Source organism: Mustela erminea, chromosome 2 (genome assembly GCF_009829155.1).
Source record: "Mustela erminea isolate mMusErm1 chromosome 2, mMusErm1.Pri, whole genome shotgun sequence".
Taxonomy (NCBI): domain Eukaryota; kingdom Metazoa; phylum Chordata; class Mammalia; order Carnivora; family Mustelidae; genus Mustela; species Mustela erminea.
In genome coordinates this window covers 130,122,604-130,139,462 of record NC_045615.1, presented here as the reverse complement: position 1 = coordinate 130,139,462, position 16,859 = coordinate 130,122,604, and the positions used below count along the sequence as shown (strand labels likewise).

The window sequence follows — 16,859 nt, the reverse complement described above, 5'->3', positions numbered from 1 at the left end:
GAATTTTGGATTGGCACTTTTTTCCCCCAGCACTTTAAAGATGTTCCATTGTCTTTTGGTCTCTTTTTTTTTTTTTTTTTGGAGAGAAATTAGCAGTCATATTGTTTTCTTTTGTACATTATGTATTGTTTTCCTTATACTGCCTTTAGGAAATTTATCTTTGGATTTTAGTTTTGACTGTGGTATGCCTGTATGTGTTTTTCTTGTGTGTATTCTGTTTATGGCTTCTGAGCTTCTTGAATCTATAAATTTATAAACTCACCAAATTTGGGAACTCTTTGCCATTCATTCTTCAAATAATTTCTGTCTCATTCGCTTTCTCCTCTTCTGGGATTTTTTTGATTCTAGCTACTCTGGCAGGTATAATGTGATATCTCATTGTGGTTTTGATTTGCCCTAATGATTAGTGATGTTGAGCATCTTTTCATGTGTCCATCTGAAGATCTTTTTTAGGTTCTTTGCCCATTTTTAATCAGATTATTTTGGGTTTTTTTGGTGTTGAGTTGTAGAAGTTCTTTATATACATTGGATATTAACCCCTTATTGGATATATCATCTGCAAATATCTTCTCCCATTCAGTAGGTTGCCTCTTCATTTTATTGATGGTTCCTTTACTGTGCAAAAGCTTTTTATTTTGGTGTAGTCTCAGTAGTTTTGTTTTTGCTTTTGTTAACCTTGCTAAAGGAGGTATCAAGAAAAAGGTTGCTAAAAGGGAGCCTGATGTGGGGCTCGATCCCAGGACCCCAGGATCATGCTCTGAGCCTAAGGCAGATGCTTAACTGACTGAGCTACTCAGGTGCCCTGAGTTTTCAGGGTTTTCTATGAATAGTATGTCATTTGCAAAGGGTGACTATTTCTTTACCGATTTGGATGTCTTTTATTTCTTTTTCTTGACTGGTTGCTATGATTAGGACTTCTAGTACTAGTACATATATTTTTAAATTTCTTCTTTAATTTCATCATCGACCCGTCAGTTGTCTAGTAGCATTTTGTTTAAAGTCCAATGTGTTTGTGTTTTTTTTCCCCCATTTTTTTTCTTGTAGTTGATTTCTAGTTTTTTACCATTATGGTTGGAAAGATGCTTGATACGAGTTTAGTTTTCTTAAATTTAATGAAACTTATTTTGAGGCTTACCATGTTATCTATCTTGGATAAAGTTCAGCATGCGCTTGGAAAGAATATATATTCTTTTGTTTTTGGATGGAATGTTCTGTATATATTTGTTAAGTCCGTCTGGTCTGACTGTTGCCTTATTGATTTTCTTCTTGGATAACTATCCATTGATGGAACTGGGGTGTTAAAGTTCCCGTACTATTTTTGTATTACTGTCTGTTTCTTCCTTTACATCTCTTAATCTTTGTGTTGTGTATTTAGGTGCTTCAGTGTTGGATGCGTAAATATTTACAATTGTTACATCCTCATGTTGGATTGATCCCTTTATTTTTATGTAATGCCATTTTTTGTTTCTTGTTGCAATCTTTGTTTTAAAGTCTATTTTGTCTGATGTAAGTATTGCTACCCTGGATATTTTTTTTTTTAGTTTCCGTCTCTTCATTTTCAGTTTTGTATGTGTCTGATGTGAGTCTCTTGTGGGTAGCATATAGATGGGTCTTGTTTTTTATCCACTCTATCATTCCCTATCTTTTTTTTTTTTTTTAAACCCCTTGTCTTTTGATTAGAGAATTAGGCTATTTACATTTAGAGTAAATAGGTATGTACTTTTTTTTTGTTAATTGATTTCTGGTTGTTTTTGTAGTTTCTATTCCTTTCTTCTCTTGCTCTCTTTTCTTGTGACTGGTAGGTTTCTTCAGTGTTGTGCTTTTCTTTATTTTTTCTGTATCTGTTATGGTTTTTGGCTTGTGGTTATCATAAGGTTCCTGTATAACATCCAAGTATATGATAGTCTATATCAAATTGATGATCACTTCAGATTGAACACATTCTAAAAGAACTTCATTTCTACTCCCCTCTGTCTGCCTTTTATCTATATGTTGTTAGATTTTACATCTCTTTATTATGGGAGTCCCCTTAACTTTTTTTTTTTTTTTAAAGATTTTATTTATTTATTTGTCAGCACAAGCAGGGGGAGCGGCAGGCAGAGCAGGCAGAGGGAGAAGTAGGCTCCCCATTGAGCAGAGCCTGATGTGGGACTTGATCCTGGGACCCTGGGATCATGACCTGAGCTTGAAGGCAGATGCCTAAAAACTGAGCTACCCAGGTATCCCTGACTTAACTAACTTTTTAAGGTATAGTTGGTTTTACTACTTTTGTCATTTAACCTTTTTACTAGCTTTGTACATAATTGCGCTACTACCTTTACTGTGCTTGCTTTTTTTTTTTTTTTTTTTTTTAAAAGATTTTATTTATTTATTTGACAGACTGAGATCCAAGTAGGCAGAGAGGCAGGCAGAGAGAGAGAGGAAGAAGCAGGCTCCCCACTGAGCAGAGAACCCGATGCAGGGCTCGATCCCAGGACCCTGAGATCATGACCTGAGCTGAAGGCAGAGGCATTAACCCACTGAGCCACCCAGGCGCCCCACTGTGCTTGCTTTTAATGAAATTTTTTTTCTTTTCATAATTTTCTTCTAATTGCAGCCTTTTTTATCCACTTAAAGAAGCTCTTTAACATTTCTTGTAAGGCTGGTTTAGTGGTAATGAAATACTTTAATTTTTGTTTATCCGGGAAGCTCTTTATCTCTCTGATTCTGAATGATAAACTTGCTGGGTAGAGTATTCTTGTTTGTAGCTTTTTTCCTTTCAGCACTTTGAATATATCATGCCTCTCCCTTCTGGTGTGCATAATAGTTTCTGCTGAAAAATCATCTGATTGTCTTATGGAGTTTCCCTTGTAGGTAATTATTAGTTTCTCTCTTGCTGCTTTTAAAATTCTTTATCTTTAATCTTTGACATTTTACTTATTACTGTTATGGTATGGAGCTCCTTCGGTTCATTTTGTTTGGAACTCTCTGTGCTTCCTGAATCTGGATATCCATTTTCTTCTCCAGGTGAGGGAAATTTTCAGCAGATATTTCCTCCATAACTTTTCTGTCCGTTTGTCTCTCTCTCAGCTTCTTCTGAGACCCCTATAAAATGCAAATTTTTGTTTGCTTTGCATGTTTTCCAAGAGATCCTTCCTGTTCTCATTTTTAAAAAAAATTCTTTTTCCTTTTCAGTCCATGGCTTGGGTCCTTACCGTTAGTCTGTCTTCCAGATTGCTGATCTGTTCTGCATTCTTTAATCTTCTGTTATTGTCTCTAGTGTGTTTTTCATTTCATTTACTGTATTCTTCAGTGCTAGTCTGTTCTAATATTATCTGTCTCTTTGTTGAAGTTCTCACTGAACTCATCCACCTTTTTCTCCAGTTGGTGAACATCTCTGTGATCATTAATTTTTTTTTTAAGTTTGAAATGTTTGGCAGGTAGCTTGGTTATCTCTGTTTTTTTTTCCCGAGGTTTTGACTTGTTCTTTCATTTGAAGCATATTCCTCTGTCTTCTCATTTTGCTTGACTTTCTGTGCTTGCTTCTGTGAATTAGGTGCAACAGATATTTCTCCTAAACTTGAAGGAATGATCGTGTGTATGGTCATCCCATGTGTAGCTGCATATGCCTGATGACTTTGGCTGGTTGGCTGAAGTTGTAGCTAGTGGTTTTGAGGCATTTTGTGCTGGCGTGCCCTGGTGGGATGGCCTGAGCTGTAATGGATGTGGATTGGGGTGGTCCTAGGGCTCTCTGCATAGAGGGTGCCCTGGAAGACTGCTGAAATGAAGTAGATGCAAGCTGAATGGTTCTCGGGGGTCTTTGTGCACAGGGTGCCCTGGTAGGACCGTTGAATCTGAAATGGCATGGCCCAGGGCAGTCTCAGGGTTCTCTGTGCTGAGCACAGCTGATGCTGAAGTGTATGCAGGTTGAGATGTGCTGGGGTGCTCTGTGCAGGGGTGCCCTAGTCAGTTGTCTGGATCCAAAGCAGGAATGGACTGGGTGGTCTCTATGCACTGCACATAATGGGTACCTTGGTGAGTCATCTGGAGCCAAATTGGGCATGTTCTTGAGGAGCTCTGCAGCGGGGTTGGCCTGGTAAGTTGTCTGGAGCCAAAGTGGTGTTTTGGGGTGCCTTGTGCCTGTGTCACATTGGCAAGACAGCTAGCACTGTGTAGGGGTGGAGAACTGATCAGGGATGTAGCAGTATGTGTTGTGCTAGGGTCACATGGGTGAGGTGTCTAGGGCTGGTGGGGGATTATTGAGGTGATAGCCAATAAGACCCTACTCCTGTGCATGCTGTCAGGGTGGAGGGAGAATGTAAACCTTGGCCCCTCCAACCTGGAGAGAGTTCCAGCAGCTCCCCCACCATTTGGTGGAGATGTGGGGCTGAATTTTTTATAATCTAGTTACTCTTTTAAACCATAGCCTTTTTTCTCTGCCCCAAGAACATGAGTCTGCTTATGGTTTCTCATTACTATCCGTGCCTAATGAAGTTCACAGTGATGGGTGGGGGTTCCTTTCGTTACCCTGTCTCTGTTTCTCTTGCCATTCTGTATGTGATCTCTCTATTTTTTGTTGTGCAGAGGCTGTTTCGTCAGCCCTCAGTTCTTCAGGAGGAATTGCTCTATAAATAGGTATAGATTTGGTGTGTCCTGTGGAGGTGAGTTCATTGCCATCTTAGACCAGAAGTCCTAGGCTTTTTTTTTTATGCACACACATCAAAAACTTTTCCAGCCTTCATCATAACCCAGTTCCAAAGCCATTCCCATATTTTAGGTATTTTTTACTGCACCACTCCATTTCATGGTTGATCTGTATTAGGATTCTCCAAAGAAATAGAATCTCAAAAGAGATTTATTTTAAAGAATTCATGAATGTGATTATGGGGGCTGACAGGTTCTTAGACCTACAGCTGGACAAGCTGGAGACTTAACGACAGCTGATGGTATAGTTTAAGTGTGAGTTTGAAGTCCTGTGAACTAGGAGAGCCAGTAGTGTGATTACAGGCTCAAGCCTGCTTGCCAAGAATAGTAGGCTTGAGACTCAGGAATAGTTGATGTCCTAGGTTGAAGGCAGGCAGGAAGGAGGAATTCTCTTACTTGGGAGAGGGTTAGTCTTTTGTTCTCTTCAGACCTTTAACTAATTGGATCAGGTTCACTCACATTATGGAGAGGAATCACCCTTTAATCAGTCTATTGGTTTAAATGTTAGATTCATCCAAAAACACCTTCATAGAAATACTCAGAATAATGTTTGATGTAATATCTGGGTATTTTGTGGCCCAGCAAGTTTAAGGTAAAACTAAGCATCACAGGTCACATTTCCTAGTTTTTTTGGTGTGTGTCTGGTTATTTTGGATTTATGTTGTATAGTGTGAATTATATAGTGTAGGAAATTTGGATTCTGTTACATTCTTCCAAAGAGTGTTAATTCTTTTGGTTTAGCAGGCAGTTAATTTGGCTGAACTCAAACTCTAAACTGTTGTCTCCTTTGTGATAGGCAGCAGATGAAATCTTTATTCAGTTTGTTGATCCTTAGCTGGGCACTGGGAGTTGTTCCATTCATATGTAGTTCAGGAGACAGGCACAGATCTGGGCTAAGAAATAATTATATATAGTTATATTAGTTTGAGCTGTACAGCATGATGGTATGACCTATATCTGTTGTGAAGTGATGACCACAGTAGGTGTAGTTAACATCCATGATCTCAATATAGATAACAGTAAAAGGAAAAAAAAAATTTTTTTTTTTAGAACTTTTAGATCTACCCTCTTAACAAGTTTCCTACTTATCTAATAGCAGTGCTAACTATAATCATTGTGTTGTATATTACATCCCTAGGACTTGTAACTAAAAGTTTATACCTTTTGACCACCTTATTCCAGTCGTACTTCGCCTCACCCCCTGCCTTTGGTAACCACAAGTCTGATCTCTTTTTCTATGAGTTTGGTATGTTTTTTGGTTTTTTTTTTTTTTGAGTCCACATAATGGTGAGATCATCCAGTGTTTGTCTTTCTCTGTCTGACTTATTTCACTTAGCATAATGCCTGCAAGGGTTCATCCATGTTGTTGCAAATGGTGGGATTTCCTCTTTTTTTTTTTTTTTTTTTAAATGTGTACTTTATTCTTTATCCTTTCCTACTTTGATGGTCATTTAGGTTGTTTCCATGTCTTGGCTATTATAAATAATGCTTCTGTGAACATGAATGTAGATATCTTTTTGAGTTAGTGTTTTTGTTTCTTTTGGATATAGTTCCAGAAGTAGAATTGTTGGGTCATGTGGTAGTTTGGAGCACTGGGTGTGGTGCATAAACAATGAATTCTGGATCACTGAGAAAAAATTAAATTAAAAAAAATTCTTTTTTTGGAGGAAACTCCGTACTGTTTTCCATAATGGCTGTACATTTTATAGTCCCACCAGCAGTCCAGAAGGGTTCCTTTTTCTTCATATCCATGCCAGCGTTTGTTACCTTTTGTTCTTTTTGATGGAGGATCTGGCGTAGGGCATTAATGACTTTTGAGCTGTGTAATTCTTTGTTATGGAGGAATGTCTTATGCGTTGTAGGACATTTAGAAACATCCCTGGTCTACCATCTACCCATTAGATGCCAGTAACATCCCAACCCCCCATAGCCGCACACCCCCCCCACCCCATTTATGACAAGCAAAAATGTCTCCTTGGGGCAAAATTACTGATCTCAGGTCTAATGAGAAAAAAGCAGCTGAGTTATGTAGATGTTTTTGTGTTCTAATTATACTGTGATGTTTACAGGTAAATAGTTCTTGTAAAGAAGATGACTCTAAGCAGAAGCAACCAAACAAGAAAAAGAGGATCATTTATGATTCAGGTAATATTTCTCCTGAGGAGCTTTAAAGTTTTAAAATAATTTTATATCCCTCAGAGCAGTGTTTTCTAAACTGATGTTCTGAGACACAGAGCTCTCTCTGATGTTACGATAATTCCTGTGAGGAGAGGGCTCTATACTTAAAGTTAGAAACAGTTTTATTGTACTGTGGAATTTATCAGAGCTGAAATGTGTTAATGTATTAAATATGTCTGTTTGGGGGGTATATAGTATATATAGCGTGTCTTAGACTTACTTTGAGTATGACATATTTATTTTTTAAAATACTCATACTAACTTCTTTTGCAGCTGAATTTCTTGGAAACTGAATTTGAAAAAAAAAGTGCTTTAGAATATTGCTTTAGAAACAAAGATGTAAAATTTAATTTTTGTGGTTTTAATCTGGACCTTTTTTGTTGCATTTAAAGTGGAACAAGCACCATATAAAATATTTAAATACACTTTTAAGATGGGGAGTGTGTATTTTTATGCTTGCCTTTTATGATATATTAAAGTAACGGTAGAATTCAGAACGTTTTAGATTTTACTTTTGTGGAGTAGATCCATCTGGTGTGAATTCTTACAATTAAAAACGTAACCTAAGGAAGCATTTGTAGATTGTTAGGATTTGACAGTGATAGCAAAGATTCTGACTCCATCCTAAAAATACATAAGTGTTTATTGTAAATCTTTTACTGTTGTCTGTTGTAAGGAATTTGAAATAAATACACATTCCCTGGAAGTTTCTGTCATTTGGGAAACTGGAAATGTAATTGTAATCTTCCAAAGTGCAGTTTAGAATAATATGAAGCAGGATTTATAAATGCATGGTTCAGAGAAAAAGGAAGGATACTGAAGCTTATGAAACTTCTATTTTTGTATTCCTTTGTCTTGGTTTGTCTTGGGTAGTTAGGTTGTAATAGACCAGTGCTTCCAAAGATATCTGTACCCTAATTCCTAGAATCTGTGAATATGTTAGGTTACATGACAAAAGGGAAATTAAAGTTGTAGGTGGCATTAAGTTTGATAATCAGATGACCTTAAAGTAGAGAGATTATCCTGGATTATCTAGGGGTAGGTCCATTGTATTCACAAGGAATGGGGAAGCAGGAGAAAGAGAGAGAGAGAGATTAACTATGGAAGAAAGTCAGAGAACCAGAGAGATGGCAGCATGAGGAGGATTTTGCCGGCTGTTCCTGGTTTTGAAGATGGAGGAAGGGAGCCCTAAGTAGAGAATGTTAGCAATCATTAGAAACTGGAAAAGACAGGGAAATAGATTTTTTCCAGGAGTATCTAGAAAAGGATCATAGCCCTGCTGACACTTTGATATTAGTCCAGTGAGACCCGTATGGGATTTTTTTTTTTTTTTTAAGATTTTATTTGTTTATTTGACAGAGAGAGACAGAGAGGTCACAAGTAGGCAGAGAGGCAGGCAGAGAGAGAGGGAGAAGCAGGCTCCCCGCCAAGGAGAGAGCCCGATGTGGGTCTCGATCCCAGGACCCTGGGATCATGACCTGGGCTGAAGGCAGAGGCTTAACCCACTGAGCCACCCAGGCGCCCCCCGTATGGGATTTTTAACCTCCAGAACTGTAAGATAATATGCTTGTATTGTTTTAAGCCACTAAATTTGTGGTGATTTGTTATGGCAACAGAATTAAGACAAAGGCTTAACACAAGTAGACATAACCTGTGAGAATTCACAGTAAGAATTTTGCCTTGAAATGGGCCTTGAGGAATTGGTTAACAATAATCACTTTAAAAACACACTGTATTTTACTATTTCTTTTGAGGGTTTTGTTTGATCTTCTTTTTATGTACAGATTCAGAATCAGAGGAGACAGTGCAGGTAAAAAATGCCAAAAAGCAACCAGAAAAATTGCCGTTGTCTTCTAAACCTGGTAAAATTCTACGCCAGGATCCTGTTACATACATTTCAGAAACAGGTAAGGTACTGAATATGTTTATTGTTTTAGAGAGCAGTAGTGTGTGTTCTGTTCGTGAGCTTCTCGTTGGTGTCTGGATGTACCTCATTCACTTTGAATTGAATTTCTGTTGCCTTTTTTCCTTTGTTGGTGTATGGTGTATATTAGAGGAAGTTTGTAGTCATTATCTTTGGCATTTTCTGTGGGTTAAGGGCCATTGTAAAGACCAATTAGAGGAGAATTGGCCTTGGAATTTTTTAAAGTTTTTTTTTTTTTTTTTTTTTTAAGATTTATCTATTTTTTTTAGAGAGAGAGAAAAAGAGAATGTGAGCATGTGATCATGAGTGGGAAACAGGGAAGAGGCAGAGGGAGAGAGAGCCTCCCCAAACAGACTCCCCACTGAGGGCATAGCCTGATGTGGACCAGATTCCAGCACCTTGAGGTCGTGATCCAGTCCAAAAGCAAGAGTCAGTCACCTCAGCCACCCAGGCACCCCTATGTGTTCTCTATTGAATAAGCTGAAGTTCTATCTTGAATCATAGATTAAAATGTTACTGGTGTGTTTTATGTAAGTTTTAAAATCTTTCATTTTAGAGTCGTAATAAGCTAAACATATAACAGTTATTCATATTTGTGATTTATAAAATCTAGCACAGGGGCATGTGGGTGGCTCAGTCACTTAAGCGTCTGTCTTTGGCACAGGTCCTGATCCCAGGGTCCTGAGATTGAGCCCCAAGGTGGCTCTGCGCTCATTGGGGAGTCTGCTTGTCCTTCTGCCCCTTCCCTCGCTCATGCTCTCTTTCTCTGTCTCAAATAAATAAATAAAATCTTTAAAAAGATACATAATCTAGCAGAGATGGGACCTGAATTTCTTGTATTCTCTTGTGACACTGAAGATTTTAGTGCTGCTTTTTAAAAGATGATTTTTTTTTTTTAAAGATTTTATTTATTTATTTGTTAGAGAGAGAGAGCAAGAGCGAGCACAGGCAGAGTGGCAGGGAGAGTCAGAGGGAGAAGCAGGCTCCCTGCGGAGCAAGGAGCCCGATGTGGGACTCAATCCCAGGACGCTGGGATCATGACCTGAGCCGAAGGCAGCTGCTTAACCAACTGAGCCACCCAGGCGTCCCTAAAAGATGATTTTTTTAAAAAAAGATTTTATTTATTTATTTGACAGACAGAGATCACAAGTAGGCAGAGAGGCAGGCAGAGCAGCAGAGAGAGAGGAGGAAGTAGGCTCCCCGCTGAGCAGAGAGCCCGATGTGGGGCTTGATCCCAGGAGCCTGGGATCATGACCTGAGCTGACACAGAGGCTTTAATCCACCGAGCCACCCAGGCGCCCCTAAAAGATGATTGTTTTTGTACTGAAATTTGTTTGATCTGTTTTGAGTGGTCAAAAAGCAAAAGACACTTATAAATAATTGTACACTAATCTTAAAATGGTAACATAGCATAAATGGTTGTTTCATAGATATTATTCATTTATGGTGAGGATCTCTGAAATGTCACCTAAAGAAAAAAACTCAGATGCATTCATCGTAAAGTCATTTTGAGTCTGGCATTGTTAACTACTAGAGGAGACTGGAACAGGAATGAAAGGTTAGATGTAGTAATCTTCAAATTCACAGAGCCTGTTGAGTCCGTTCCTGCATAAAAATGCTTGAAGGGGCCATGAAAGCATCTCATAGGTTACTGATTTGTTTATATTGGAGAAAACCTCCAGAACCATTATTTTTAGCACTCTGCTACTTCGGTATTGCTAGGAAGTGAATACACCTGGTTTGAAGAGACAAGGTAAAAGCAATGTATTTATTTTGGTATTCAGCAAACATTTATTGGGTATTTTTTTACATCCCCGATACTAGGAACTGGGGATTAAAAAAATGACCAGACTCTCAAGTACTGTAGGAGTAGCTTGAGGCAGTGAAAAGTGGTCAGGCAGAGTGCTTGCAGCTAAGAGTTGGCCTGGCCCTTGAACGATAAGCTGGTGATGGAGGGAAGAACGAGTCAGCTTGCGGGGATGAGATTATTTAAGGCTCGGCAGCCAGCACAGGGGTTGGTATGTTCATAGGACACAGAAGAGACTGCTTGCCCACATGATGAGGCGTGGTGGGAAGTAGAATGAAGGAAGGCCTTGAAGGCTAGGCCGATGAATTTAGCCTTAACATAGCAGGGAAGAGGGAACCCTGAAAGTTTTTGAAGGGAGTTGTGGAATGTTGAAAATAGTACTGAAGGGAGATAGCTGGATTGCTAGTGTTGAGGGTGGGCTGGAGAATATAGAAATTGTAAAGAGGGAAGTCGAGGCATTTACTGGGAGTGAAGTGATGAGAGACGTAAAAAGTTTACAATAGTAAGGGACTGATATAAATGTTCTTGGGAAGTGAGTTACAAATGTGTGTTTGGATGACCAAACATAGTTGGTCATTAGCATATTATTAGCATAGTTGGAGAATTGTCATTAGCATGTTTAAGGTTTTTTGTTGTTATTTGAAAAAATTTTTGAATATTTTTATTTATTTTTTAAAAAGGTTTTATTTATTTATTTGCTAGAGAGAGACAGAGAGAGAGAGAGAACACGTGGGGGGTGGCAGGCAGAGGGAGAAGCAGGTTCTCTGCTGAGCAAGGAGCCGGATGGGACCTCCAGTCCCAGGACCATGGGATCATGACCTGAGCTGAAGGCAGAGGCTTAACCCACTGAGCCACCCAGAGGTCCCTATTTTCTTTTAATTTTTAAGTAATCTGTACACCTGACATGGGGCTTGAACTCACAGCCTTGAGATCCAGAGTCTCATGCACTACCGACTAAGGCAGCCAGGTGCTCCTTGTTTTTTGTTTTTGTTTTTGTTTTTTCCAGGAACAGCTTTATTGCAATATACAGTTCACCTCTAAGATTTTAGTATTATTGGAATTTGCAGTTACAGGTCAAAGTTTTCGGAGATACAAGTAACAACCAAACTTTACTTCCACGTATGGGCTGTTACTTGAGAGTGTGCAGGTACTTGTGATGGATACATGGGTGGGTAAGTAGGGAGTGAAACAGGAAAGGAAGTCCTTGTGTGGTAGGAGCAACCTGAGCCTGGAAGGTCAGAAGCCCTGCCTGAGGTTCCATCCTTGGTTCCCATCTGACAGCTCTTTGAGTCTGCTTCACCTTCTACAAAGCAGTGACACTAATGGAATAGGTTTGTGTGGAGACTTACTGGAATAATGCAGAGGAAAGGGCCAGACCCAGTGCCTGAAGCATATAAAAATAGGCAGTCCAGAGGAAAAAGAGCAAAACAGAGGAAGCCCACACATGAGCTTTGTAGGTTCTCAGAGACGTTTATTTGATAAAATTGTACAAATGATCAAAACCAAAATGTAGGTGATATGAACATATTTTCTGAAAACTTTTTGGTAAGCTGAGATATTTCTTCATTATGGCAGAGGCAGACTGACTTTTTAACCTTTTTGTTCTATTGCTAAATATCTGCTCAGGCACATTGTGCAAATGCACTCTTCTATTAAGAGATCCCCCTATGAGATCTGGCCACCTTTGTGAAGTTTTGAATATGTGGGAGGGATACTAGGAACAGTATGGTGATAGGTTTGTTATGGAACTGAAGGTGGTGTGATCAAGCTTTGCAGTGACACCCTGGAAACGTCAAAGTTAGTGTGTAGACAGCCGTGGCCTTCAACTGTGGATCAGTTGGCTATCCTTATCTTGTGATTTTAGGTACACAGAAGGGTCAGACGATTTAAGCTCTGATCACAGATTTTCTTTAACATGGGATCGTTTATTTCAGACCAGGTATTTTTGAATGTTATTTTCTGAAAAGATATCCAACACTTTATCTGCAATTTCTGTGAACATGATCAATGTTTATGTAGTTCTGCTGGTGGCACGTACTTGGGAAAGTAACCATTGTCCCCCTTATTGTAGCTGAAAATCTTGGGGTGCAATGTATCTAATAGGATGTTCAGTATTAATTACAATTTTCTGTTTTTTCCCTCAATTAAGATACAGGGTTCTAGATAGAGAAAAGCTAGTTCTTTTCTTGCCTGTGTTTATGGCCTCATAGTTTTTTTATTCCTTGAAATCACAGGTGCATGGGATGAAAAATAAACTCTTTTTCTTCCCTCTGTAAAGGAATGAACTGTTATAAAGCAGTCCATATCAGCAAATCAGATACATAAAGCAAATCAGATACAGAAAGAGTTTTAAGAAAGGTACAGCTTCTTGAAGTTAATAAGCTGGAAAATTCTTTGTCTTAAAAATGATTTAGTTTTTTTTTTTAAATCTGAAGCTAGTTTTTCAGTAGTGGGTCATGAATAAATATTCACATTATAAATGTAAATATTTATATTACTAGTATCAGGTTAAATACAGTATTTGTGGTAATAATAATTAAAAAAAAATTCTAACCTAAAATTGCATTGTTGATTGGGAGATTGGAGTCTTCTTGTGGAAAAGGATTATATGACAATGATTCAGTTTTAAAAAACCTGTTAATAATGAAAAAACAGGGGCACCTGGTTGGCTTAATTGGTTAAACATCTGCCTTTGGCTCAGGTCATGATTTAGGGTTCTGGGCAGCTCCACTTTGGGCTCTCTCCCACCCCACCGCCCCGCCCTGTCCTGGCTCATGCTCTCTCTCGCAAATAAATGAAGTCTTAAAAAAAAAATAACAGGGTGCCTGGGAGGCTCAGTGGGTTAAGCCTCAGCCTTCAGCTCAGGTCATGATCTCAGGGTCCTGGGATCGAGCCCCACACTGGGCTCGAGCCCCACGCTGGGCTCTCTGCTCAGCGGTGAGCCTGCCTTCCTCTCTCTCTGCCTGCCTCTCTGCCTACTTGTGATCTCTCTCTGTGTCAAATAAATAAATAAAAAATCTTTAAAAAAAAATAACAAACACCGTATTTTATTTTTTATGAGTCATTTTTTGTTTGGTACTTTTCTTGCAGTATAGTATTTGTAGTGTTTAAGAACACGAGCTCTTAATTCAGGCTGATTGGGTCAACCTTCATTTATCTTCCCCATGTTTTAGTTTCCTCATTTGTGAAATGGGTTTATTATTAGTACCTACATCAGAGGACTTTGTGATGATCAAATGAGCTAATCCTTGAAAAGCATTTAAAACAGGGTCAGGCATATAATAAATGCTAAATAAATATTAACTGTTAGGTTTACATTTCAATTTTGTTGTGTCCCTACATCTGCCTTTAAAGACTATGCTGAAGACATTTGATTTTTGCTTAAGTACTTAGGACTTTCTGTTGATCAGGTAACTGTGCTTCAGAAATTGAGAAATTGAATTTGACCCACTGATGTTGCAGATGTGCACTGTCCAATAGGGCAGCTATTGTGGCTGTTGAGCACTCGAAATTCGACAAGCCCAAACTGACAGTGTAAAGGACAGATTTCAGAGGATTAGTATGAAAAAGAAGTAAATTATCTTATTAATAATTTTTTAATATTGATATGTTGAAATGGTAATAATTTGAATATATTGGGTTGAATAAAAGATTTTGTTAAAATTAATTTTGCTTGTTTCTTTTTTACTTTTTTAATATATGGTTATGAGAAAATTTAAAACTCTCTATGTAGATCACATTTTTTTCTGGTTGCACAAGATTTTATAAACAACAAGAAAAATTTAGGAAATAACCTTATTTTGGAAAATAACATACTTCATTCAAGTGCTTTTGTTTATATTATTATATACTTCTTTAGGCTATATTATACAGATCTTTAGGCTTATTGTTTAGCTCTGTGATTTATTTTTCATTATCACTTTTATCTAATGTCTTCTATTATTTTTAAAGTACTTTAATTACATTAATCTCTCAAATTTAAGGAAAGGAAAAAAATGGCTTGTCAACATCTTCATAGCTAACCACTGACTCTAGTAAAATGTTCTTGTAGGTTGGTAAAAACCCAAATACTTGTTGTACTGGGTAAATATATTTACTTTTAGCTGTTTAATGAAGTGAGAGACCTTGAGTTTTGTTTGGCAAAGATGACCTTTTATTAGGCAGTTTCATCAGGGGCTGGTGTTTGGTTGAGAATAATGGGGGTTTTCCCCTGTTTAAAAGTTGTTTATGGCTGGTAATTTTAATTGAGCACATAATTCCAGAGACAGTGCTCTTGAGGTTATAATTGTTTTTGCGGTGTTAAATTGGAAAAAATTGGGAATGTGGTGTTCTCTAGTTTATGTAATGTTAGCTACCTGTGACTTGGGAAGAAAGTAGAAGTATTGCTGAGGATGTGTGTGTAACATTCTCTTTCACTGATTTTTAGAGGCATATGGTTTTGCTTACCAGACGAATGGGGAAAGCTTATGTATAGTAGAGAGAACGTTTCTTAGATGTTTTCAGGGAAACTAGAGTGATTAAGCCTGAAAATTTCTTTGAAGTGAGAGGAAACTAAGAACTATGCATTACATTTCTTTGATTATACTTGTTCAAAAATTAATATTGATTTCTGCATTAAGACTCTATAAAATAAACTAAATTTATCATTTTGGGGGATGAGAGTTTAGGTTTATATTATATTATTATTATTATATAATATTAATATTATTTTAACTTGCCTAAGTAACACATTTAACACTAAAAGTAACACATTAACACTGAAAGTAAGACATTCTCGCTGAAAACGAAGTAAACAATTCAGATGAAAAATTTTTTTTTTTAAAGATTTTATTTATTTATTTTTACAGACAGAGATCACAAGTAGGCAGAGAGGCAGGCAGAGAGAGAGGAGGAAGCAGGCTCCCTGCTGAGGGCTCCATCCCAGGATCCTGGGACCATGACCTGAGCCGAAGGCAGAGGCTTTAACCCACTGAGCCACCCAGGCGCCCCAGATGAAAATTTTTTATTCCCTCATCGATCCCTTTTGCCTTAGGTAGTCTATATAAATAAAAATGTATATACACACATTCATGTATGTGTACCTGTATATACACATACACACAGACACACACATTTTATTTGAGTGGCATTTTATTATAAAATTTCTGTAGCTTGCTTTTTCATAATTCAATGTCTTTGACTTCCTCTTTCCCTGCCTCCTTTCCCTCCTTTCTTTGTCTCTCTCCTTGCTCTTCCTCAGCTTCTGCCTCTTTGCTTCAATAAAGAAGGATTCCTGTCTCATTCTTTTAAACTTCTATATGGAATCTAATAGTATGCATTCCATTTTTTTCATGTTCTTATTTTGGATATTGGATTATTGATATGTTCACATACCTGTTTATGTTTCATTGCAATATGATACACAACAATAAATGGGCGATTCACGATGAAAAATCTGATCACTTAAAAGAAAATGGTATTTCTTGAGGTTCATTTTAAGTTTTATTTTTAAGATTTTATTTATTTATTTGTGAGAGAGAGCGAGAGAGCGAAAGAGTGAGCACAGGCAGGCGGAATGGCAGGCAGAGGCAGAGGGAGAAGCAGGCTTCCCTGCCAAGCAAGAAGCCCGATGTGGGACTCCATCCCAAGATGCTGGAATCATGACCCGAGCGGAAGGCAGCCGCTTAACCAACTGAGCCACCCGGCGTCCCCCATTTTAAGATGTATTTTACCTATCTATATTATGAAGAATAGATAGGGCTTCCAGTTTCTGCTTCTGGGCACCGTGCTCTTATGAAAGATCCACCTGCACCTCTGCCAGCAGCATTTGTATTTTCTCTTTGACTGTTACTATGTTATGGATCAAAGCGCCACTAATAATATTTTTTTTGAACACGCTACTATTAAATCAGGTCTTACCCAGTTTTCAGGCCCAGAAAAGGGGAACTTTACACATACCTTTACTAATTTTTTCCTGAAAGAAACTCATATCTTTTTTTTTTTTTTTTAAATTTAAAAAGTTATGGTTGGGGGAGGGACAGAGGAAGAGGGAGCCAGAATCCCAAGGAGACTTGACATGCCCAATGTGGAGCCTGATGCTGGGCTCAGTCTCACGACCCTGAGACATTACTTGAGCCAAAATCAGAAGTTTGACGCTTAACTGACTTAGCCACCCAGGTGCCCTGAGCTCTTGTATATTTATTTTGTTAGATTCCAGGCTTTGTATCCCGATCCAGTCATTTATTTAACAATACTTAGCAGTATTAAATCCTCGATTATTTATTCAGT

At 38.1% G+C, this 16,859-nt stretch overlaps 1 protein-coding gene across 1 annotated transcript in view; it reads left to right on the top strand.

The window, feature by feature from the left end:
• The window catches only part of RFC1 (replication factor C subunit 1), a 77,776-nt gene that overhangs the window by 17,263 nt on the left and 43,654 nt on the right, over nt 1-16,859 (top strand). The window contains exons 3-4 of the mRNA XM_032334111.1: nt 6,753-6,828; nt 8,646-8,768. Of these exons, the coding sequence (XP_032190002.1) occupies nt 6,753-6,828; nt 8,646-8,768 (199 nt within the window). The remainder of the gene's footprint in view (nt 1-6,752; nt 6,829-8,645; nt 8,769-16,859) is intronic.